This window comes from Coregonus clupeaformis, chromosome 17, assembly GCF_020615455.1.
Source record: "Coregonus clupeaformis isolate EN_2021a chromosome 17, ASM2061545v1, whole genome shotgun sequence".
Lineage (NCBI taxonomy): Eukaryota > Metazoa > Chordata > Actinopteri > Salmoniformes > Salmonidae > Coregonus > Coregonus clupeaformis.
The window spans coordinates 2,273,579-2,293,137 of record NC_059208.1 but is presented as its reverse complement, the minus strand read 5'-3'; the positions used below and the strand labels follow the sequence as shown (position 1 = coordinate 2,293,137).

Sequence of the window (19,559 nt, the reverse complement as noted above, 5' to 3'; positions counted from 1 at the left end):
TGGATTGTAATTATATACAGTTTATCACTAAATTCTTACATTGTATATACCCCATGCATCGATCCTTCTGTCAATCCAACCATCCATCCATCCATACACTAACATACCACAGTGAGGAACATTAACACACTACTCCAGACAGCGCTCTCATTCACATAACTTTATTGAGTCTGAACAACAATGTAAAAGAACAAAAACATAACACAACAAGATCAACACAAAGTCCACACATCATCATCAATAGAATCCCACAGAGGACACGTTTCCATGGAGATGATGTACTCATTATCCTGATTGGTCCGTTAAGAGCCGTGATGGGCTGCAGTCATTGGCCAGGTTTGTTTACCTGGTGAAGGAGCGAACGTGTCGTCCCCTCCCTCCTCCGCTGCCTCCCCCACCGCTAAACTTCCCCCCCTGAGACCCCCTCCCTCCTCCTCCTCCTCCTCCTCCCTGACTCAGCCACGACAGGCCTGTACCCCCACGACCTCGAGGGGCGCGGTCCCGCGGAGCCAGGCGATACGCACCTGGAAGAGAGAGAAAGATAGAGAGAGAGTGGCAGGAGGGAGGGAGAAGAACAAGGGTGACCATCAGTAATTGTGCATGAAAGTATTATCTTGTATGCATGTTGTTCTCTGAATATGTGTGTGTGTGTGTGCGTGCATACAGTATGTACGTGTGCAAACGAGCATGTGTGTGTGTGTACCTGCAGGCTGCTGTCGTGAGGGCAGGGGGCCGCGTGTGAAGTTGCTCTGCCCGCCCCTGGCATCACTGTATGTTCCTCTGTGGGTAACCGGTGGCAACGGACCACTCCACGACGAGCCACCTCGCCCACCCTCACGACGGGCATTATAGTTACCTAGAAGGGACGGGAAGATATGTTAGTCAAAGGTTCTTCAAAAGACAACAGACCCCCGCTTGTTAGTTTACAGCGATGTGTGTGTGTCTACATACCAGACAGCAGCACTCCTTTAGGCTGCGGTGGGGTGAAAAAGCGTGTCTGCTGGCTGTGGAAGGCAGCCCTGCCTCTGTTCCCAGTGAACAGGCCTCTGGTGGGGGGTTTGGGGGAGCTCTTAGGGGGTCGCTTGGGGGGCAACAGGCCCAGGGGAGTCCCAACGTCTTTAAACTCTGCCGCCACAAAGTCATCCACGTGCATGCTGGGAGGGCGCGAGGTGTTCTGTTTGCGCTGGCGGAAGATGTCGTGGGGGCGACAGAGCTGTCCCCCGAAGCCCCCCCTGCCCCGACCGCGAGGAGCAGCCATCATGTGGGCTCTCTTAGCTGGCTCGATGTAGTCTGACTTACCACTGGAGTGAGGAAGAGGACGACACAGGCATCTTTGTTAATATGTGGGTCACATACAATCACATGGTTATATGTACCTAAAGGTGATAAAAGTGTGTGTGTGTGTGTGTGTGTGTACCTGGTGATGAAGGTCTCGTGTTTGTGCTTGCCCAGCCTGAAGCCCTTGTTAGTTTTGGTGTGACTGGGAGACAAGGGCTCAGACAGGAAGGAGCGTTCTAGCTCCGACTTCAGGTCCAACTCTGGACAACACTCCTGGGCCAGGCCTAGCAGGTCCACCTTCACCTAGGGACAGAGTCAGAGAGGTTACGCACGCACACACACAAACACACACAGACAGGGAGACACACACACATTCAAACAACACACAGGTGTCTCACCATGTCTAGTTCAGCCTCCATGTCGTCAGTGTGGAAGGGGGAGAACCACAGAGCCTTCAGCTGCTCATCCAACACCTCCGACAACACAAACACCGTCCTACAGGAGAGAACACACACACAGACAGTCAGAACAGGACACACACAGTTTGGGGTCAAAACTGGGTCCATAGCATGTCAGTGGGGCATTCAAGACGAGCCAGATTCTCCAAGCAGATTTTGAGTTCATACAGGCGCAGAATTAATAAACAGTTGATTAAAATTGCACTTTTGTTAAAGGTGCACTATGCAGAAATCGCTCCGCCATTTCCTGGTTGCTAAAATTCTAATAGTTCGCCTAATTTCAGATTATGTGACAAAACAGGCAAGTATAGTGTAGAGAATCATTGTACGATCTAAATCTCAGTGAAATATATATTCGATAACTGTTTCTGCTGTTTGAAGCTCGTGTACAAAACTGAAAGTAAAAGACGCAAAAACAAAATTTAAGAATGGGAAGCATAGAAATAGCGCACATAGAACAGATCTACTGCTTCTTTGACTTACTTGCGTTCAATGAGAATGACAGATCTATAACTAACATTTCTATGTGAATTTGGTCAGGTCACCCAAAAAGTTACATATTGCAGCTTTAACGGTATCTATTGGGCCAACAGTGTCTGTGGGCGGTACCTGTGGTTGAACTGGGCCAATAGCGTGTCAGGGTTGGGTAGAGTGGGCTCCGTCTCAGGGGGAGAAGATGCATCCATAGTGGTCTCCAGCGTCTGTCGTAGACCAATCACATTCTCCAACAGGGTCTCCAATGAATCCTCCTCCTTGCACAGCTTCTACACACATGACAGTTACTGCTACTACTTCCGTTCAGAGATCTGTACTTATAATCATTACTATGCACAAAGTGTGTGGGTGTGTACCGTGATGTGTTTCTCTAGTGTGTTTAGAGGGTGTGTGTCAGTCTCCTCCCACTGTAGCAGAGCCTTCATCTCTGAGCCAGTCAGAGCCACAGACCTTGGGGGCGGGACAAGCACGGACTCTTCCCCTCCACTCTCCTCCCCACAGCAACCCTGGGTATGAGAAGAGAGAGTGTGATAGAATGATGAATGATATACGGGCGGATCGGCCTTCATTTCAGCATCGGCTGATAATGGTTGACTGGATAATGGTTGATCATGTTAATAAGGGTTGATAATGTTGATATGGACTTGTTTGGGGTTTTACCAGAGGGTCAGTGTTGAGGATCTGTCGTAGGAAGTCCAGCAGAGCAGAGAGGAGTTCAGCAGAGTCTTTCCTGAAGGAGAACACCTGTCTCTTCAACAGAGCACACACACTGGCACTGTGCTTCTTCAGAGCTCTAAAAACACACATACTACAGTTGAATTCGGTGTTCCACAGGTTTCAGTGCTTTAACCCCTACTATTGTCTATATACATGCTACACTTGCATTGATCTAAACTCCTGGCAGTGAGGAGTGTGTGTGTACCCTTTGAGGTGGTAGAGTCCATAGTCATGTTCTGTGAGGAACATGAGTGTTCTGAGACAGGTGAGGAGCAGAGTGGCACTGCTCTCTCCGTTCCCCAAAAGCTCCAGAAGCGAGTCGCACACTGATGAGATCATTTCCCGTCCTGGAAGGGCATTGGCCAGCTGCTCGGCCTCCGACACACACCCCTCGGCTGGGTGGGGCACCACCAGAGAGATGTCCTAACACACACACACACAGCAGAGTTAATCCAATGAGTCCCACTGTTTACACAAATGTCTGTAGAGTCAGAATGATTTGAGATGCCTATTAAAAGGTATATATGAAAAGATGAGACTCTCACGAACACGTAACATGTTTCACTCTATGATGCTCATTAGCTACACAAGAGGCGTTAGAAGGTAAGGGGTTCTTCTACATAGAAGATCATAGTAAATTCCAGGACATAGTGTCTAGAATACTGTAATAAGCTCACATAATTGCTGTTATAAACTCCAAACTCCACACAGTTGTCACTGACTAGTTGGATATTCATTTCCCAGTGAGCAAACAGTTTCTGTACTTACAGCATTCATATAACTACATTTTTATCAAGTTTTTGCTCTGTCAATAAAACTCATGAATGCAACTGTTTATGTCAAATAGCTTTGTGTTCTACTTGTAGCCCAGGTTGTCCTGAAAATAAAATGGTAAAACACTTCATCGTGAGGCTAAATATAAGAGCTGGACATGCAGATAAATTAAAGTCAAATAAATGAAAAGCCTATTTTTTGCTGGTGTCTTGGGACCGATGGGGTTAAACACACACCTTCCTCTCTCCCTCTACTGCTCCCTCTCTTACCTGGCTCAGCCGGATACGACACCCTGCTAATCTGACACATAGTTTAGACTAAAGAGCACAAAGACCTAAATGTTTATGAACACAACATAGCAGGCACCAATTCACCCCATACCTCTCCACTGTAATAGCTGGAGGCAAAACAACAACTAGTGGATGAAGTGCATTAGCCTCATACAATGCCAGGTGCTTTGTGTGTTACCTGGTCACACAGTGACTGCAGGACAGATCCCACCAGCTCTGCACAGTGCTGTTGTGGCAGGGCGTGGTCAGCAGAGGGAACCAATAGGGACAGTAGCAGGGGGAAGACATCAGTCAATGGTTCGTCTCCGGGGGCGGAGCCAGAGAGCAGGTGTAACGTTGCGATCTTACAGGCTCTCTGGGAAACCAGGGTGTCGAATAGAGAGAGGAGACGCAGGACCTGCCCCCAGCCCGGACTCTTACCCTCCACACTGAAAAACACAACCACACATACCCAAATCAAAAACATACACACACCAGATACAAACACGCACACACATACACACATCAGAGATGGCAGCATGGTGGTTGTAATTTGGACGTGAAATAATATACAAGGCCAATTTGGGATTTATTTGGCTTGCCATCTTAGTTGATGAGGTGCAAAAGGCTGTGTGTTTGTGCCTGTCTTACGGCTGTACTTCCCCCAGCAGTAGCTCCAGCAGGGTCTTCATGATGAGGGTGGCGGTGGGAGAGGAGAGGTCAGCCAGCTGCACACACACACGTCGCAGCATGGCCAGCAGCGGTGGACAGCTAGTCCCACACACACACCCGAGGGCGTCCGCAAACACGCCCCACTGCACCCGCAGGTGCATGCTCCACAACTTCCTGGTGTTCAATGCTACCGCCACGTCCTGGACCGAGATCACCTGGAGGGGGGCCAGGCACAACACACAACTAGAAACCTGTTCCCCCTTGGTTTGGATGTTTCCAACATGAAAGACTTGTCCTACCTCATGCATTAGTCTATTTGTTAAGTGTCAATCTGATGACATACAGACTGTTGCTGATGACGGTTGCTGTATCAACATGAGAAGCAGCAGGCGTGTGTGTGTACCTGTGTGCTCTGCATGGGCAGGGGGAGTGGCAGTAGTTCAGACAGCAGGGTGAGGCCTGAGAAGAGTCCCTCTGGGGCTTTCAGTAGAGAGCCCAACACCTCCTTCAGCATCAGAGACCATGTGTTGCTGAGCAGAGTCTCCTCTGTGTGGGTCATCTACAGGGGAAATGATACACAGGTTATTACACACACACACACAGCCACACAAAACACACACACACCCACGCCACACAACACACAGCAACACACACGCAACACACACAACATGTGACATAATGTTACAGGACAATCAGAAAAGAGTTGTACCTGTTCGCTGACTCCCTGTGTGAAGGTGAGCAGCACGTCTACGATGAGGGCCTGAACCTTGGTCTCCTCCCAGTCTAGACGTCCAGAGGCCGGGGCTGAACACACGACCATGTGTAGCGTCACCAACGTGCTCGCCACACGCGTGTCCCTGAACTGGAAGGCCCCGCTACGCAGCAGCTCTGTCAGCATGGTCCGCAGCAGCCTTAGCGTGTTCGCGCACACGCCAAGGATCATACAGCGCTGCGGCGTGGGTCCCATGTGTCCGTGCACACGCCAGGCAGGCAGCAACACGCTACACAGCTTCTGGAGCACACAAACACACATGTCCAAGCCCTCCCCAGAAAACAACTGCACCCCCCGCTAGACTCCACTTCAGATCTCTCTGCTGACCCTCTACGGCGGGAGGGGGGACAGGCGATCTGGCAGAGGGCCCTCAGAGCAGACATCAGTCCACTTCCCTCTAGGGTCAACACGTTCTCGACGTTCTACAGGGACACACACGGGACAGAATGGGTTCTCCGTTAGTAATATGACCAATAATACACATGTACATACAATATGTACTTTGTTTACATCAGCCATGCTCTAACTGATGCACATCCATATGCATGCAGCCACATCTCTCTCTCCCTCCCTCTCTCCCTCCCTCCCTCTCTCCCTCTCTCTCTCTCTCTCTCCCTCCCTCCCTCCCTCCCTCCCTCCCTCCCTCCCTCCCTCCCTCTCTCTCTCTCTCTCTCTCTCTCCCTCTCTCCCTCCCTCCCTCCCTCCCTCCCTCCCTCCCTCCCTCCCTCTCTCCCTCTCTCCCTCTCTCCCTCCCTCCCTCCCTCCAGTCAAGATCTGGGTCAGCCACTGTAACAACTATTTGCACTGTCACAACTATTTGCATGTACCGCAGGGTAGCTCTCTAGACCCTCTACTGTTTTCTTTGTTCTACCAATGACCTGCCACTGGCATTAAACAAAGCATGTGTGTCCATGTATGCTGATGATTCAACCGTATATGCATCAGCAACCGCAGCTAATGTAGTCATTGAAACCCTTAACAAAGAGTTGCAGTCTGTTTTGGAATGGGTGGCCAGTAATAAACTGGCCCTGAACATCTAAAACTAAGAGCATTGTATTTGGTACAAATAATTCCCTTTGTTCTGGACCTCAGCTAAATCTGCTAATGCATGGTGTGGCTGTTGAACAAGTTGAGGAGACTAAATTACTTGGTGTTACCTTAGATTGTAAACTTTCATGGTCAAACATATAGATTCAATGGTTATAAAGATGGGGAGAGGTCTGTCCATAATGAAGAGATGCTCTGCTTTTTTGACACCACACTCCACAAAGCAAGTCCTGCAGGCTCTAGTTTTATCTTATCTTGATTATTGTCCAGTCATATGGTCAAGCGCTGCAAAGAAAGACCTAGTTAAGCTGCAGCTGGCCCAGAACCGAGTGGCACTTCTTGCTCTTCATTGTAAACAGAGGTCTAATATTAATACTATGCATGCCAGTCTCTCTTGGCTAAGAGTTGAGGAAAGACACAGCGTCACTTCTTGTTTTTATAAGAAACATTAATGTGTTGGAAATTCCTAATTGTTTGTATAGTCAACTTACACACACACTTACCCCACCTGACATGCCACCGGGGGTCTTTTCACAGACCCCAGGTCCAGATCAAATTCAAGGAAACGTACAATATTATACAAAGCCATGAGTGCATGGAACTCCCGTCTTATATAGCGCAAGTGAACAGTAAACCTGGTTTCAAAGAACAAATAAAGCAGCACCTCACGGCACAACGCCTCTCCCCCATGTGACCTAATTGTTGTGTATATGTACTGACATGTATGTGGAACTGATAGATGCACACACACACACTACATGTTAATGTATGTAAATTGTAAAGTATTTTGTCTGTAATGAATTTTTGTTATGTGTCAGACCCCAGTAAGACTAGCTGTCGCCATTGGCATTGGCTAATGGGGATCCTAATAAATCAAATCAAATTAGCTGTTGCTGAATTTCACAAAGCCTGATCTCTGCTCCACTCCGTTGGTGGATTTGATCAGAAACTTCCTTGACCATGGAGTGGAGTTCAGTCAGCTAGTTATATCAAAGCAAGTCGGTGTGTGTGTGTTTAGGGAGGTGAAGGCCTGCAGCCAAGTCATCATTATGAGGTATTAAACAAACTGCAACAACTGGTTATCACTCCTTGGGGACCTGTAGCTCACCTGTTTGATGTAGTCTATGAGGCTGGGGATGCTGCCCATCTCCAACTTCACTTTGTCCAGAGGTTCCAGCCACTGACTCAGCTCTGGAACACAAGACCAACACTGAGAAGATGACTTAGTGTTGCAGTTCACCTTTGCAAGAAATTCTGAATAGTAGTTCAACACATTCTTTTTTTAATATATATATATATATTTTCTTTTTTTTTACTTTTTACTTTTTTTTTGTACTTTTACCCCCCTTTTCTCCCCAATTTCGTGATATCCAATTGGTAGTTACAGTCTTGTCCGATCGTTGGAACTCCCCTACGGACTCGGGAGTGGCGAAGGTCGAGAGCCATGCGTACTCCGAAACACGACCCTGCCAAGCCGCACTGCTTCTTGACACACTGCTCGCTTAACCCGGAAGCCAGGCGCACCAATGTGTCGGAGGAAACACCATCCAGCTGGCGACCGAAGTCAGCTTGCAGGCACCCGGCCCGCCAAAAGGAGTCCGTGGGGGAGTCCCGGCCGGCCAAACCCTGTTAGAGTCAGGGGTCAGGAGCTACGTACCCTGTAGTTTAGCGTTGGTGTCATCAGCCTTGGCCAGGATGAGTAGAGGAGCAGCGTGTTGTTCCATGGTACGGAGATCACTGGAGTTCTGAACCACCATCAGCACCAGCATACACGCATAGTTATAGGTCACCGCCTTCCGGGCCTTGGCCTCCCCGTGTCCGTCCTTGCTGTGGTGCTGCAGCAGCGTAACCAGACAGGAGAGGTTGTTCTCCAGGCTGAAGACATGGGCCACAGCACTCCTCCCAGTCTGTGTGAAGGTGATGAGGTAGAGGGCATGGAGCATGCTCAGTACCTCCGCACTGTCCCCCTCCTCTAACCCCACCCCTCCCTCCCCACCGGCAGTCACGTGACTCATCAGCTCAGAAACACTCTGGAGGGCATGCAGCGCCTGCATCAGCCACACCCCCAAACCCTCTTCACCCAATCCGGGGCCCAAGAACCCCCCGTCGCCCCCGATGACCATAGGCTCCTCTCCCTCAGCCTCGGCGATGGTTGCTAGGAGGCGGAGCAGCAAGTTGGTAGGCGTGGGCTGGGCCAGCATGAAGAGCAGTCCTGATTGGGTGAGAGACAGGAAGTGCAGGAGTTCTCTGACTGCGTGAGTGACGCCTGTATGCCCCGTCGCCACTGCTGCTGACAACGCCACCGCCGTGCTCTCCAGGAAATGACATGCATGCATGTACCTGTGGGGGGGGGGGAGTTATTAGTACAAACGACTGTGTGTGTATGTGTGTGTGTGAGTTTTTGTGTTGTACCTACCTGTAAAGTGTAGGGTAGGGGTCGTCTCTCTCCTGTGGACCAGTAATGCGTGTGGTTGTAGGGAAGGCCTTTCCAGGGGGCTGGACCATGGTGTGGGGGGCGGTCTCTAGAAGGTGATGTAACTCTTCTAGAACCCCAGCCAACCTATCCAGCTCAGCCTCGCTGACAGGGGAGGGGCCTAATGATGGCTCCTCCTCCATTGGTATGTCAGGCTCCTCCCCCTCATCCTGACATATAACAATGATAAATCTCATATACTGATATACTGTTGTAATTATATGCACAGTAGAACCTCAGACATAGAAACCCCAGAGTTCCACACTGAACTGGGAACTGGTTATGAAATGGGAACTTTTATCAGACCAAAATAACCGTTCTCAAAACGCAGGTCTCCAGTCAGTGTGTGTTTACCTGCAGAGGCTCGCTCCAGGCTGCCGCTGTCCTCTGCAGGTCAGTCATAACCTCATAGGCGTGGCCTTTCTGTAGAATGGCGTTGCCCGCGGTTACCACCCGCACGGTTTCCTCCCCCAGGAACAGCTGCACCAACCGCTGCGGGGGGCGGACACACAACACACAACCTCAGTTAGTAACACACGCAACCTTTCTATTATGAAGTCTTTATGTATACTGTATGGCCCCTCTCACCTGGTATCCACTCCTCTCTATTATAAGGTCTTTATGTGTACCGTATGGCCCCTCTCACCTGGTATCCACTCCTCTCTATTATGAGGTCTTTATGTGTACCGTATGGCCCCTCTCACCTGGTATCCACTCCTCTCTATTATAAGGTCTTTATGTGTACAGTATGGCCCCTCTCACCTGGTATCCACTCCTTTCTATTATGAAGTCTTTATGTATACCGTATGGCCCCTCTCACCTGGTATCCACTCCTCTCTATTATGAGGTCTTTATGTGTACCATATGGCCCCTCTCACCTGGTATCCACTCCTCTCTATTATAAGGTCTTTATGTGTACCATATGGCCCCTCTCACCTGGTATCCACTCCTCTCTATTATGAGGTCTTTATGTGTACAGTATGGCCCCTCTCACCTGGTATCCACTCCTCTCTATTATGAGGTCTTTATGTGTACCGTATGGCCCCTCTCACCTGGTATCCACTCCTCTCTATTATAAGGTCTTTATGTGTACAGTATGGCCCCTCTCACCTGGTATCCACTCCTCTCTATTATGAGGTCTTTATGTGTACACTATGGCCCCTCTCACCTGGTATCCACTCCTCTCTATTATAAGGTCTTTATGTGTACCGTATGGCCCCTCTCACCTGGTATCCACTCCTCTCTATTATGAGGTCTTTATGTGTACAGTATGGCCCCTCTCACCTGGTATCCACTCCTCTCTATTATAAGGTCTTTATGTGTACCGTATGGCCCCTCTCACCTGGTATCCACTCCTCTCTATTATCAAGTCTTTATGTGTACAGTATGGCCCCTCTCACCTGGTATCCACTCCTCTCCATCTCCCCCTCCTGTAGGAAGGCCTCCACACCAGCGGGGGCACTGGTCAGAGCATCCAGAGCCCTCAGGATACACAGCTTCAGCGTGGACGACACATGGTCCACCTGGAGCAGCTCCAGTAGGAGCTCCAGGGCTCCCTCGTGCAGCAGCGCAGTGAGGCCCTGTGGGCACTCAGCCAAGCAGGAAGCCAGCTTAGCTCCAGCTTTCAGCTGCCTGAGGTTTAGAGCAATGGGTTGGGTCAGAGCTATCTCCATACTAAGACCCTGGAGAGCCCATTGGACCAGAGCTCCAATAGGCTCCTCCCATTCCCCCTGTGCAATCAGAAAGCCCAAACCTCTAGCGAGCAGCCCTGATGCCTGCTCTAGGGCCGTGACCCAGCGGGAGTCACGGTCCTCTCCTATCCCAGCCAGGAGCTCTCTCATCTGGGCTACAACCTCAGCCTCTGCCCCCTCTCCACCTCCAGGCCCCTCTGGACCACAACACACAGCCCCCCTGGCCCTCTCCAGCTGGGAGTCGAAGCGGGTCTTGTAAGGAGGGGTGAAGTAGAGCAGTGGGCGTAGCTCTCTTTCGTAGGGATCGTACTGGACTGGGGGCACAGAGGCCAGGTCTTCAGGGGTGTAGTCAATGTCAAAACTGGGCACCTTAAAACTCCCATTGTCCAAGTCATCCTCATCACTACTGATTTGCTCATAACCGTCATCACCTGGAGAGGAGAGGGAGGGAGTGTGAAAGAAATATTGTAAATCAACAACAAAAACAATCAACACAAGCACAGCAAAAGAAAAGGCCTCACTCACTTTAGTGCTAAAACACTAATAACATGATGAAATTACATTTCACTCAACCAAGAGTTAAGAATGAGAGAGACAACCACAGCAGACAGGCGCAGTTAGTTTGTCATGCAAGGGGATCTGAACCTACAGCAGCAACAGCCATGGCTCCAAGGCTTATGATTACAACTGGTTAGGCTGGTTACAACGGCTCTGTTAACTGCACTGAGCAGGGTGTAGGGTTGAGGGGTCTGAGCAGGGTGTAGGGTTGAGGGGTCTGAGCAGGGTATAGGGTTAGGGTTGAGGGGTCTGAGCAGGGTATAGGGTTAGGGTTGAGGGGTCTGAGCAGGGTGTAGGGTTGAGGGGTCTGAGCAGGGTGTAGGGTTGAGGGGTCTGAGCAGGGTATAGGGTTAGGGTTGAGGGGTCTGAGCAGGGTATAGGGTTAGGGTTGAGGGGTCTGAGCAGGGTGTAGGGTTGAGGGGTCTGAGCAGGGTATAGGGTTAGGGTTGAGGGGTCTGAGCAGGGTATAGGGTTAGGGTTGAGGGGTCTGAGCAGGGTGTAGGGTTGAGGGGTCTGAGCAGGGTGTAGGGTTAGGGTTGAGGGGTCTGAGCAGGGTGTAGGGTTAGGGTTGAGGGGTCTGAGCAGGGTGTAGGGTTAGGGTTGAGGGGTCTGAGCAGGGTGTAGGGTTAGGGTTGAGGGGTCTGAGCAGGGTATAGGTTTAGGGTTGAGGGGTCTGAGCAGGGTGTCGGGTTGAGGGGTCTGAGCAGGGTGTAGGGTTAGGGTTGAGGGGTCTGAGCAGGGTGTCGGGTTGAGGGGTCTGAGCAGGGTGTAGGGTTAGGGTTGAGGAGTCTGAGCAGGGTTAGGGTTGAGGGGTCTGAGCAGGGTATAGGGTGTAGGGTTGAGGGGTCTGAGCAGGGTGTAGGGTTGAGGGGTCTGAGCAGGGTGTAGGGTTGAGGGGTCTGAGCAGGGTATAGGGTTAGGGTTGAGGGGTCTGAGCAGGGTGTAGGGTTAGGGTTGAGGGGTCTGAGCAGGGTGTAGGGTTAGGGTTGAGGGGTCTGAGCAGGGTGTAGGGTTAGGGTTGAGGGGTCTGAGCAGGGTGTAGGGTTGAGGGGTCTGAGCAGGGTGTAGGGTTAGGGTTGAGGGGTCTGAGCAGGGTTAGGGTTGAGGGGTCTGAGCAGGGTGTAGGGTTGAGGGGTCTGAGCAGGGTGTAGGGTTAGGGTTGAGGGTTCTGAGCAGGGTATAGGGTTAGGGTTGAGGGGTCTGAGCAGGGTATAGGGTTAGGGTGTAGGGGTCTGAGCAGGGTATAGGGTTATGGTTGAGGGGTCTGAACAGGGTGTAGGGTGTAGGGTTGAGGGGTCTGAGCAGGGTATAGGGTTAGGGTGTAGGGGTCTGAGCAGGGTATAGGGTTATGGTTGAGGGGTCTGAACAGGGTGTAGGGTGTAGGGTTGAGGGGTCTGAGCAGGGTATAGGGTTAGGGTTGAGGGGTCTGAGCAGGGTTAGGGTTGAGGGGTCTGAGCAGGGTATAGGGTGTAGGGTTGAGGGGTCTGAGCAGGGTGTAGGGTTGAGGGGTCTGAGCAGGGTGTAGGGTTGAGGGGTCTGAGCAGGGTGTAGGGTTAGGGTTGAGGGGTCTGAGCAGGGTATAGGGTTAGGGTTGAGGGGTCTGAGCAGGGTTAGGGTTGAGGGGTCTGAGCAGGGTGTAGGGTTGAGGGGTCTGAGCAGGGTGTAGGGTTAGGGTTGAGGGGTCTGAGCAGGGTATAGGGTTAGGGTTGAGGGGTCTGAGCAGGGTATAGGGTTAGGGTTGAGGGGTCTGAGCAGGGTTAGGGTTAGGGTTGAGGGGTCTGAGCAGGGTGTAGGGTTGAGGGGTCTGAGCAGGGTGTAGGGTTAGGGTTGAGGGGTCTGAGCAGGGTGTAGGGTGTAGGGTTGAGGGGTCTGAGCAGGGTATAGGGTGTAGGGTTCTGAGCAGGGTATAGGGTTATGGTTGAGGGGTCTGAGCAGGGTGTAGGGTGTAGGGTTGAGGGGTCTGAGCAGGGTATAGGGTTAGGGTTGAGGGGTCTGAGCAGGGTGTAGGGTTATGGTTGAGGGGTCTGAGCAGGGTATAGGTTTAGGGTTGAGGGGTCTGAGCAGGGTATAGGGTGTAGGGGTCTGAGCAGGGTATAGGGTTATGGTTGAGGGGTCTGAGCAGGGTGTAGGGTGTAGGGTTGAGGGGTCTGAGCAGGGTATAGGGTTAGGGTTGAGGGGTCTGAGCAGGGTGTAGGGTTATGGTTGAGGGGTCTGAGCAGGGTATATGGTTAGGGTTGAGGGGTCTGAGCAGGGTGTAGGGTTAGGGTTGAGGGGTCTGAGCAGGGTATAGGGCTAGGGTTGAGGGGTCTGAGCAGGGTGTAGGGTTGAGGGGTCTGAGCAGGGTGTAGGGTTAGGGTTGAGGGGTCTGAGCAGGGTTAGGGTTGAGGGGTCTGAGCAGGGTTAGGGTTGAGGGGTCTGAGCAGGGTGTAGGGTTGAGGGGTCTGAGCAGGGTGTAGGGTTAGGGTTGAGGGTTCTGAGCAGGGTATAGGGTTAGGGTTGAGGGGTCTGAGCAGGGTATAGGGTTAGGGTGTAGGGGTCTGAGCAGGGTATAGGGTTATGGTTGAGGGGTCTGAACAGGGTGTAGGGTGTAGGGTTGAGGGGTCTGAGCAGGGTGTAGGGTTAGGGTTGAGGGGTCTGAGCAGGGTATAGGGTTAGGGTGTAGGGGTCTGAGCAGGGTATAGGGTTATGGTTGAGGGGTCTGAACAGGGTGTAGGGTGTAGGGTTGAGGGGTCTGAGCAGGGTGTAGGGTTATGGTTGAGGGGTCTGAGCAGGGTATAGGGTTAGGGTTGAGGGGTCTGAGCAGGGTGTAGGGTTATGGTTGAGGGGTCTGAGCAGGGTATAGGGTTAGGGTTGAGGGTTCTGAGCAGGGTATAGGGTTAGGGTTGAGGGGTCTGAGCAGGGTATAGGGTTAGGGTTGAGGGGTCTGAGCAGGGTGTAGGGTTAGGGTTGAGGGGTCTGAGCAGGGTATAGGGTTAGGGTTGAGGGGTCTGAGCAGGGTATAGGGTTAGGGTTGAGGGGTGCAGGCAGCATGCTAGAGCACACACACTGTCTGTCCTGCCGTCACACAGGAGCCCCCCTACCTTCCTCCATCTCTTCCTCCTCCTCCTCCTCACCCTCATCTTCCTCATCTTCCTCCTCCTCATCCTCAGGGGCGCTACACTCCGTCCGTGCGTCGTCCTCTTCTTCCGGCTCCTCGTCCTCTTCTTCCTCCCCCTCCTCCTCAGGCTCGGCATCTGAGTAGGGTTCGTCGGCAGGTAGTGAGCCGCGTTCAGGTGAGACCGCTTCCAGGTAGTCCTCCCCTCTTTCAGTCGGCTCCGCCTTGGACACTCCAACTGAAACAGTCACCATGGACACCACAGTCGGTTATCACGGCAACCAAAGAGGGCATCAGGTATACATGGATACAGGCTTGCACAAATACATGGACACGTTTCTTTTGGCAATGTTAGCTAGTTGAATATACAGTATGAAATCTGTCCCTGTGAGATAAACATAAAGACAGAGAAATGTGTGTGTGTGTGTGTGTGTGTGTTACCGGTCACTGGGACTGGCTCCTCATCATCATCATCTGGTGGGGGCGGTCCAGGAGGGGTGCGGGGGCCTCTGGGAGCTGGTCTGGGGGGACTGCCATTATACTGTTCCTCCTTATCCCATTCTGAGACACACACAGTTCAGTTCGCCTTGTGTTTTCCTTTTTGCCATGGAAAGTATGGTAGTATTGTGATAGTGGTATCCTGACAACCCTAGTATGAGTCTTTACCCACCTTGTTTGATGATCCTCTTGAGGCCAGTCTGTTGTTGGGGGGGTGGGGGAGGGGGAGGCGGGGGAGAGTCCCGGTCGTGACCATGTGACCGTTCCGCTGTACCGTACACCGCCACCGTCAGACTGGTGTACCAACCACGCAGTACCAGACCATCTGTATTCACCTACACAACACACACACACACACACACCATTACAAACACAAAGCGACACACACACAACACAGTTCCCCTGCAGAGAGAACAGTGACCTTTCCACAGACAGAGGGGGGAGGAGTCTTTACCTTTCCATTGGGCCTGAAAATTATGGATTTGTTTTCGTCATATTCAAAACTGTAAGGATGAGACAGAAACAGAAAGAGAGTTATCACATTGCCATTAGTAGTGGAGCAGGCTACAGTAGAGGGGCTGACGTACTGCAAGTTCTCTCTCAGGTTAACAACAATGGCCTGTGAGCGCTTGACCAACATTAGGTTGTGCCTGTGTTCTCTGTTGGAATGATCGATGTGTCTTTCTGTGTTCTACATTCTGTTGTGTGTGATTCGGAAGGTGCAACAACAGGGCTGAGTTTCTAGAGACCAGTCTCGGCGTGGACAAGGACTAAGACAGTCGGCACAGATTGGTCTCTGCCCTGGCAGGTTCTACAGGTGAGACTTGAACTCTCAAATACTTTTATGGACACATTCTGGGAAGAGAAAAAGGAGGGGCGGGGAGAGAGAAATAGACAGATACTGGGAGGGCAGGAGTGACAGAGGAAGAGGTAGAGAGAGAGGGATACAGACAGAGAGAGGTAGTTTGAGAGAAGTAGAGGTATATTCGAGGACCAGTCTTTGGAAACAAGTGTTTTAAATTAATAATTGTAAGTGCTATCCTCTGGGTCCACATTGTACATTTCTGTTAAATATGTCATTTACACAAATAAATTCAATTCAATTCAAATATAATGTACTAAGTGTTACTGACCTGCCCAGTCTGTGGAAGCAGGCGTTGCTGGGTTTAGTGAGGTTGTTGAAGAAAAGCTCCAGCTGGAAGGAATGAGGCGACGTCTCCCTGGAAACAGATAGGAACAGGATATGACATCACCACTCAGCCCCCCTTTCGGACACATGAGAGATCCCGTCTGTCCGGTTACGGTTACCTCACACACGGTGAGAACGAGGCCAAACAGGACATTACAGCTCTGGGGCCTCATTTATCAATATTGCGTAGAAACTTCTATAAAATACTACTTTCGAACAGAATTTAGAATGTTCGTACACATAGAAAAAGTATGATTTATCAAACAATCCCACAAGCTTCATTCGTACACCTGTAGGAGATAACCGTTGATAAATACCAATTGTTCTCAGCCTCAGTGCTCTTGCACGACCTTGGCTATTTGCATTTTGAAACACCCCCAATTAATCATACATGGTCCAAATCATCCCTTTAAAGCCTGTAGGGAATATACAACACCGTACCATGATATACAACATCGCAACCAAAAAAGACTAAGAAAATAGAGGTGCTAGTGTCAGAGATTGAGTACAACCAAAAGGTTTCATTTGTCTCTCTCAGTTGCGGCTTGAACAGTAAAAATAAAACCAAAGCCAAAACGAGAGGAACATTAAGACAATTAGTTGCTTTAGCAATGGCAAATATACTTCAAATGAGTAGGCAACACTCACGAATAAGCCATCCATCCTCAACAGCTCCCTCCTGTAGGCCTATAGGCCAACATTGGCCACCACATTCAGCAGCGTCTTTTGCACATCACATAACTTATCACCTGCACATTAATAGTGGAAGCCTTTACTGTTCACATAGTTCAACTCGTTTTGGGATGGTGCTTTTATGGCGATGTGGCTATTGCTCCGTTCGTATTTGGGAACCCATTGATGGCAACAACAAAAAACTTGACTTCAACCTGTTGTGCGATGGTGTATGGAAATTGTATGTTACAGTTCATTTTACTGATGATTGCATCCAAAACACTGGCTCACCGAGGCTGTGAGATGCCGATCGGCAAGCTCCCAATGAAAAAACCAGAGGGTGGATAGCACTTGGATGTGCACCGGAATGGCATGCGTTTGCCTTTTTAAAGTAAGTCTTAAGTCCTCACAAAAATCCTATAAGATTGTCTCATCAGACATAATTTCCTAAAACCAAAAAAGTCCCACCTGTTTCTAAAAACGCGCTCTCTGTGAAATGCAGCGTGCCAAATCTTCCAACAGAGCAAGATCAGCCTCTCATTCGTTTTCCCATTATCTCAGTCTTTTATAGTATTTCAACAATTGTTTCACTTTCACATGTGCCTCTAATTTAACAAATGACTGTACTTTATGTGAATTATTATAGTAACAAATGCACTGTGGTCAAATGATATGCCTGTCAAGATATGTTGCATGAATTCACAATGGAAATACGACATCGAAAAGCGATTGAATTATTACTCCATCGCAATTTCAGACATTTTCAACATATATTTTCCCCATTCTACACTTGACAGTACCCTTACGCCTCGATCACACTGACAGCATCATTGCGTTTTGGTACACCACAAGTACATTCATTTCCAATGGAATGCTGCGTTTGCCTTGCAGAATTGCATTGCAGTGCGTTCTGTGTGGTGCATACATTGGATTTATTGAACTTATGCATTAAATTGTATGCGTAGACGGCTTGACATTAATGATAGCAGAATGTGAATATTGAACTTTTGTTGCACACATATCCAGATGATGCTGCGTACCATTTTGCTCAATGAGGCTGTAGGTGTGATCAAGGCATTATTTCACCACTTGGCACTGTGTGAGTGCGTAAAGTTACACACACTCAAGCAAACATTCATATTGATAAATCGCACACGTTGTGTGGAAATAATCCCACGCATGGTTTACGCACAGATTAGTGCCTATGCATGATTGATAAATGAGGCCCCTGGAGTTCCCCTCACACACATCCCAGTCTCAGATGTCACATGCACATAGTAGTATATATTTATTTTGCTCTCCCGTATACACCTTGAATGATGGTTTCTTACCCGAATGCCCGGTTGTCTGGCAAACTGGTGTGTGCTTTAATTCCAGGGGGAATGACGCGCACCTCTGTGATCAGGACACCGCACGGGAACCGCACCACGTCCACATTGGTCAGCTACAGACAGAACACATTTTAATAATTTCACTGTAAGGCCTACCACACCCGTTATATTCGGAGCATGTGACAAATAAAATGTGATTTTTATTTAAAGACCATGTTAGCGCACAACAAAAACAGTCAGCTCTTTTTTGTGCCATAAATAAACAAAAGGGCCTGTTGGGAATTTCGTGTATTCATCTGCAGACAGTAACTGTAGACTTTATCTGTAAATATGAACAGTCTGAAAACTGTCTGTGTATCGTAACCTGTGTGAGTAGCTAGCTAGCTGGTAAACATAGACGTTAGTTGTGTGAGTAGTTAGCTAGCTAGCGGGTAAACAATCTGCGCACACGCTGTTGCCGACTGTCCCATTATCCATTATGGCTAGGTAGTTTCGCGTATCCCTATCCCTGCTACAACTGTAGGAGAGACCACTGAATATAAGAACCCGTAAGCTACTTAAAACGTAATACCTTGCTAGGAAACAATGCATCACACTTAGTTTGGAAGGACGATTTAGTTATTCTGCAAGGTGGCCACTGTGTTAGCATTAGCATTAGCCTAGGGGAAGATAGGGGATCAGAAGCCAAAGTTAGCTAGCTAAGTGGAATCTCAGCAAAGTATACTCCTGGGATAAAACCCAAGCGGTATTAACATATTTAGCTACCTCTGCACTTTGATGTTTGAACGTATCCAGAAAAAGAAGCTCCGTTAAAGTGTCCCCCGCCATATTTTTCTGTTTTCACTTGGGGTAAACTTCCGGATCTAGCTACAACGGTTTCCGGGTTTTAAAACCCGACGATGAGCAGTTCTGTAAAGACAGACCCTGAATCAGTTTAAACCTACTTTGTTTATAATGAGTAGAACCACAAACTGATCTGAAATCGGTGCATAGTGGAGAGTTCATCCAACATAATTCAGGCTACTGCCAATGGCTCTCTTATAATAAATTATAAAGGTGCCGTAATAAAAAAGGCAATAGCCTGACTTTGAATATTTTATCTATGTATTTTACAATAGCCTAAATGAAAACAATGGATCTACATATTTTTCATTACTGTTTATTTTTAAATAGGCCTTATAAACTTCATTGTAATGATTTCACTGATTTGCCACGACCGGCTGGTCTCAACATGTTCTCAGCAGTAGCAGAAACGCAGAAAACAACATTATGTTACATTTGATTTTTTTCATTAACATTTCCCACTGCAGCCTATATGCCAAGCGTAGCATTTGGAAATAGCCTATGCACTCGTCTACCCATAAACAGGGATAAAAACTAGGCCATCATCCGTTTGTAGGCTAGTATATGAGATTGTTGTTCTTCTCATGTATGTTGTTCAGGTCGTGCTGATGGGTTTGTCGCGATGCGGTGCCACGTCCCTGTTTGAAAGCACCAATAGGGACAGCACTCAGACAGAGAAGGGGTGTATTCATTACGGAAAACGTTTAAAGTTTAAGAATCAAACGGAA

The 19,559-nt window shown here is 49.4% G+C and overlaps 1 protein-coding gene across 1 annotated transcript; it reads right to left on the bottom strand.

Annotated features, from left to right (window-relative positions):
* Positions 1 to 145: 145 nt before the first annotated feature.
* On the bottom strand, positions 146 to 18,843 carry LOC121543240 (protein virilizer homolog). Its single transcript, XM_045226013.1, is given in 27 exon segments — positions 146 to 524; positions 704 to 856; positions 952 to 1,301; positions 1,418 to 1,581; positions 1,677 to 1,773; positions 2,346 to 2,500; positions 2,588 to 2,737; positions 2,892 to 3,024; positions 3,154 to 3,371; positions 4,191 to 4,440; positions 4,643 to 4,878; positions 5,067 to 5,222; positions 5,373 to 5,729; positions 5,731 to 5,781; positions 5,783 to 5,857; positions 7,591 to 7,673; positions 8,140 to 8,822; positions 8,899 to 9,125; positions 9,310 to 9,447; positions 10,356 to 11,077; positions 14,285 to 14,536; positions 14,740 to 14,859; positions 14,969 to 15,131; positions 15,251 to 15,299; positions 15,930 to 16,016; positions 17,989 to 18,101; positions 18,754 to 18,843. Coding segments are annotated over 27 exon segments (5,427 nt in total). The 5' UTR covers positions 18,817 to 18,843; the 3' UTR covers positions 146 to 342.
* Positions 18,844 to 19,559: the final 716 nt, after the last annotated feature.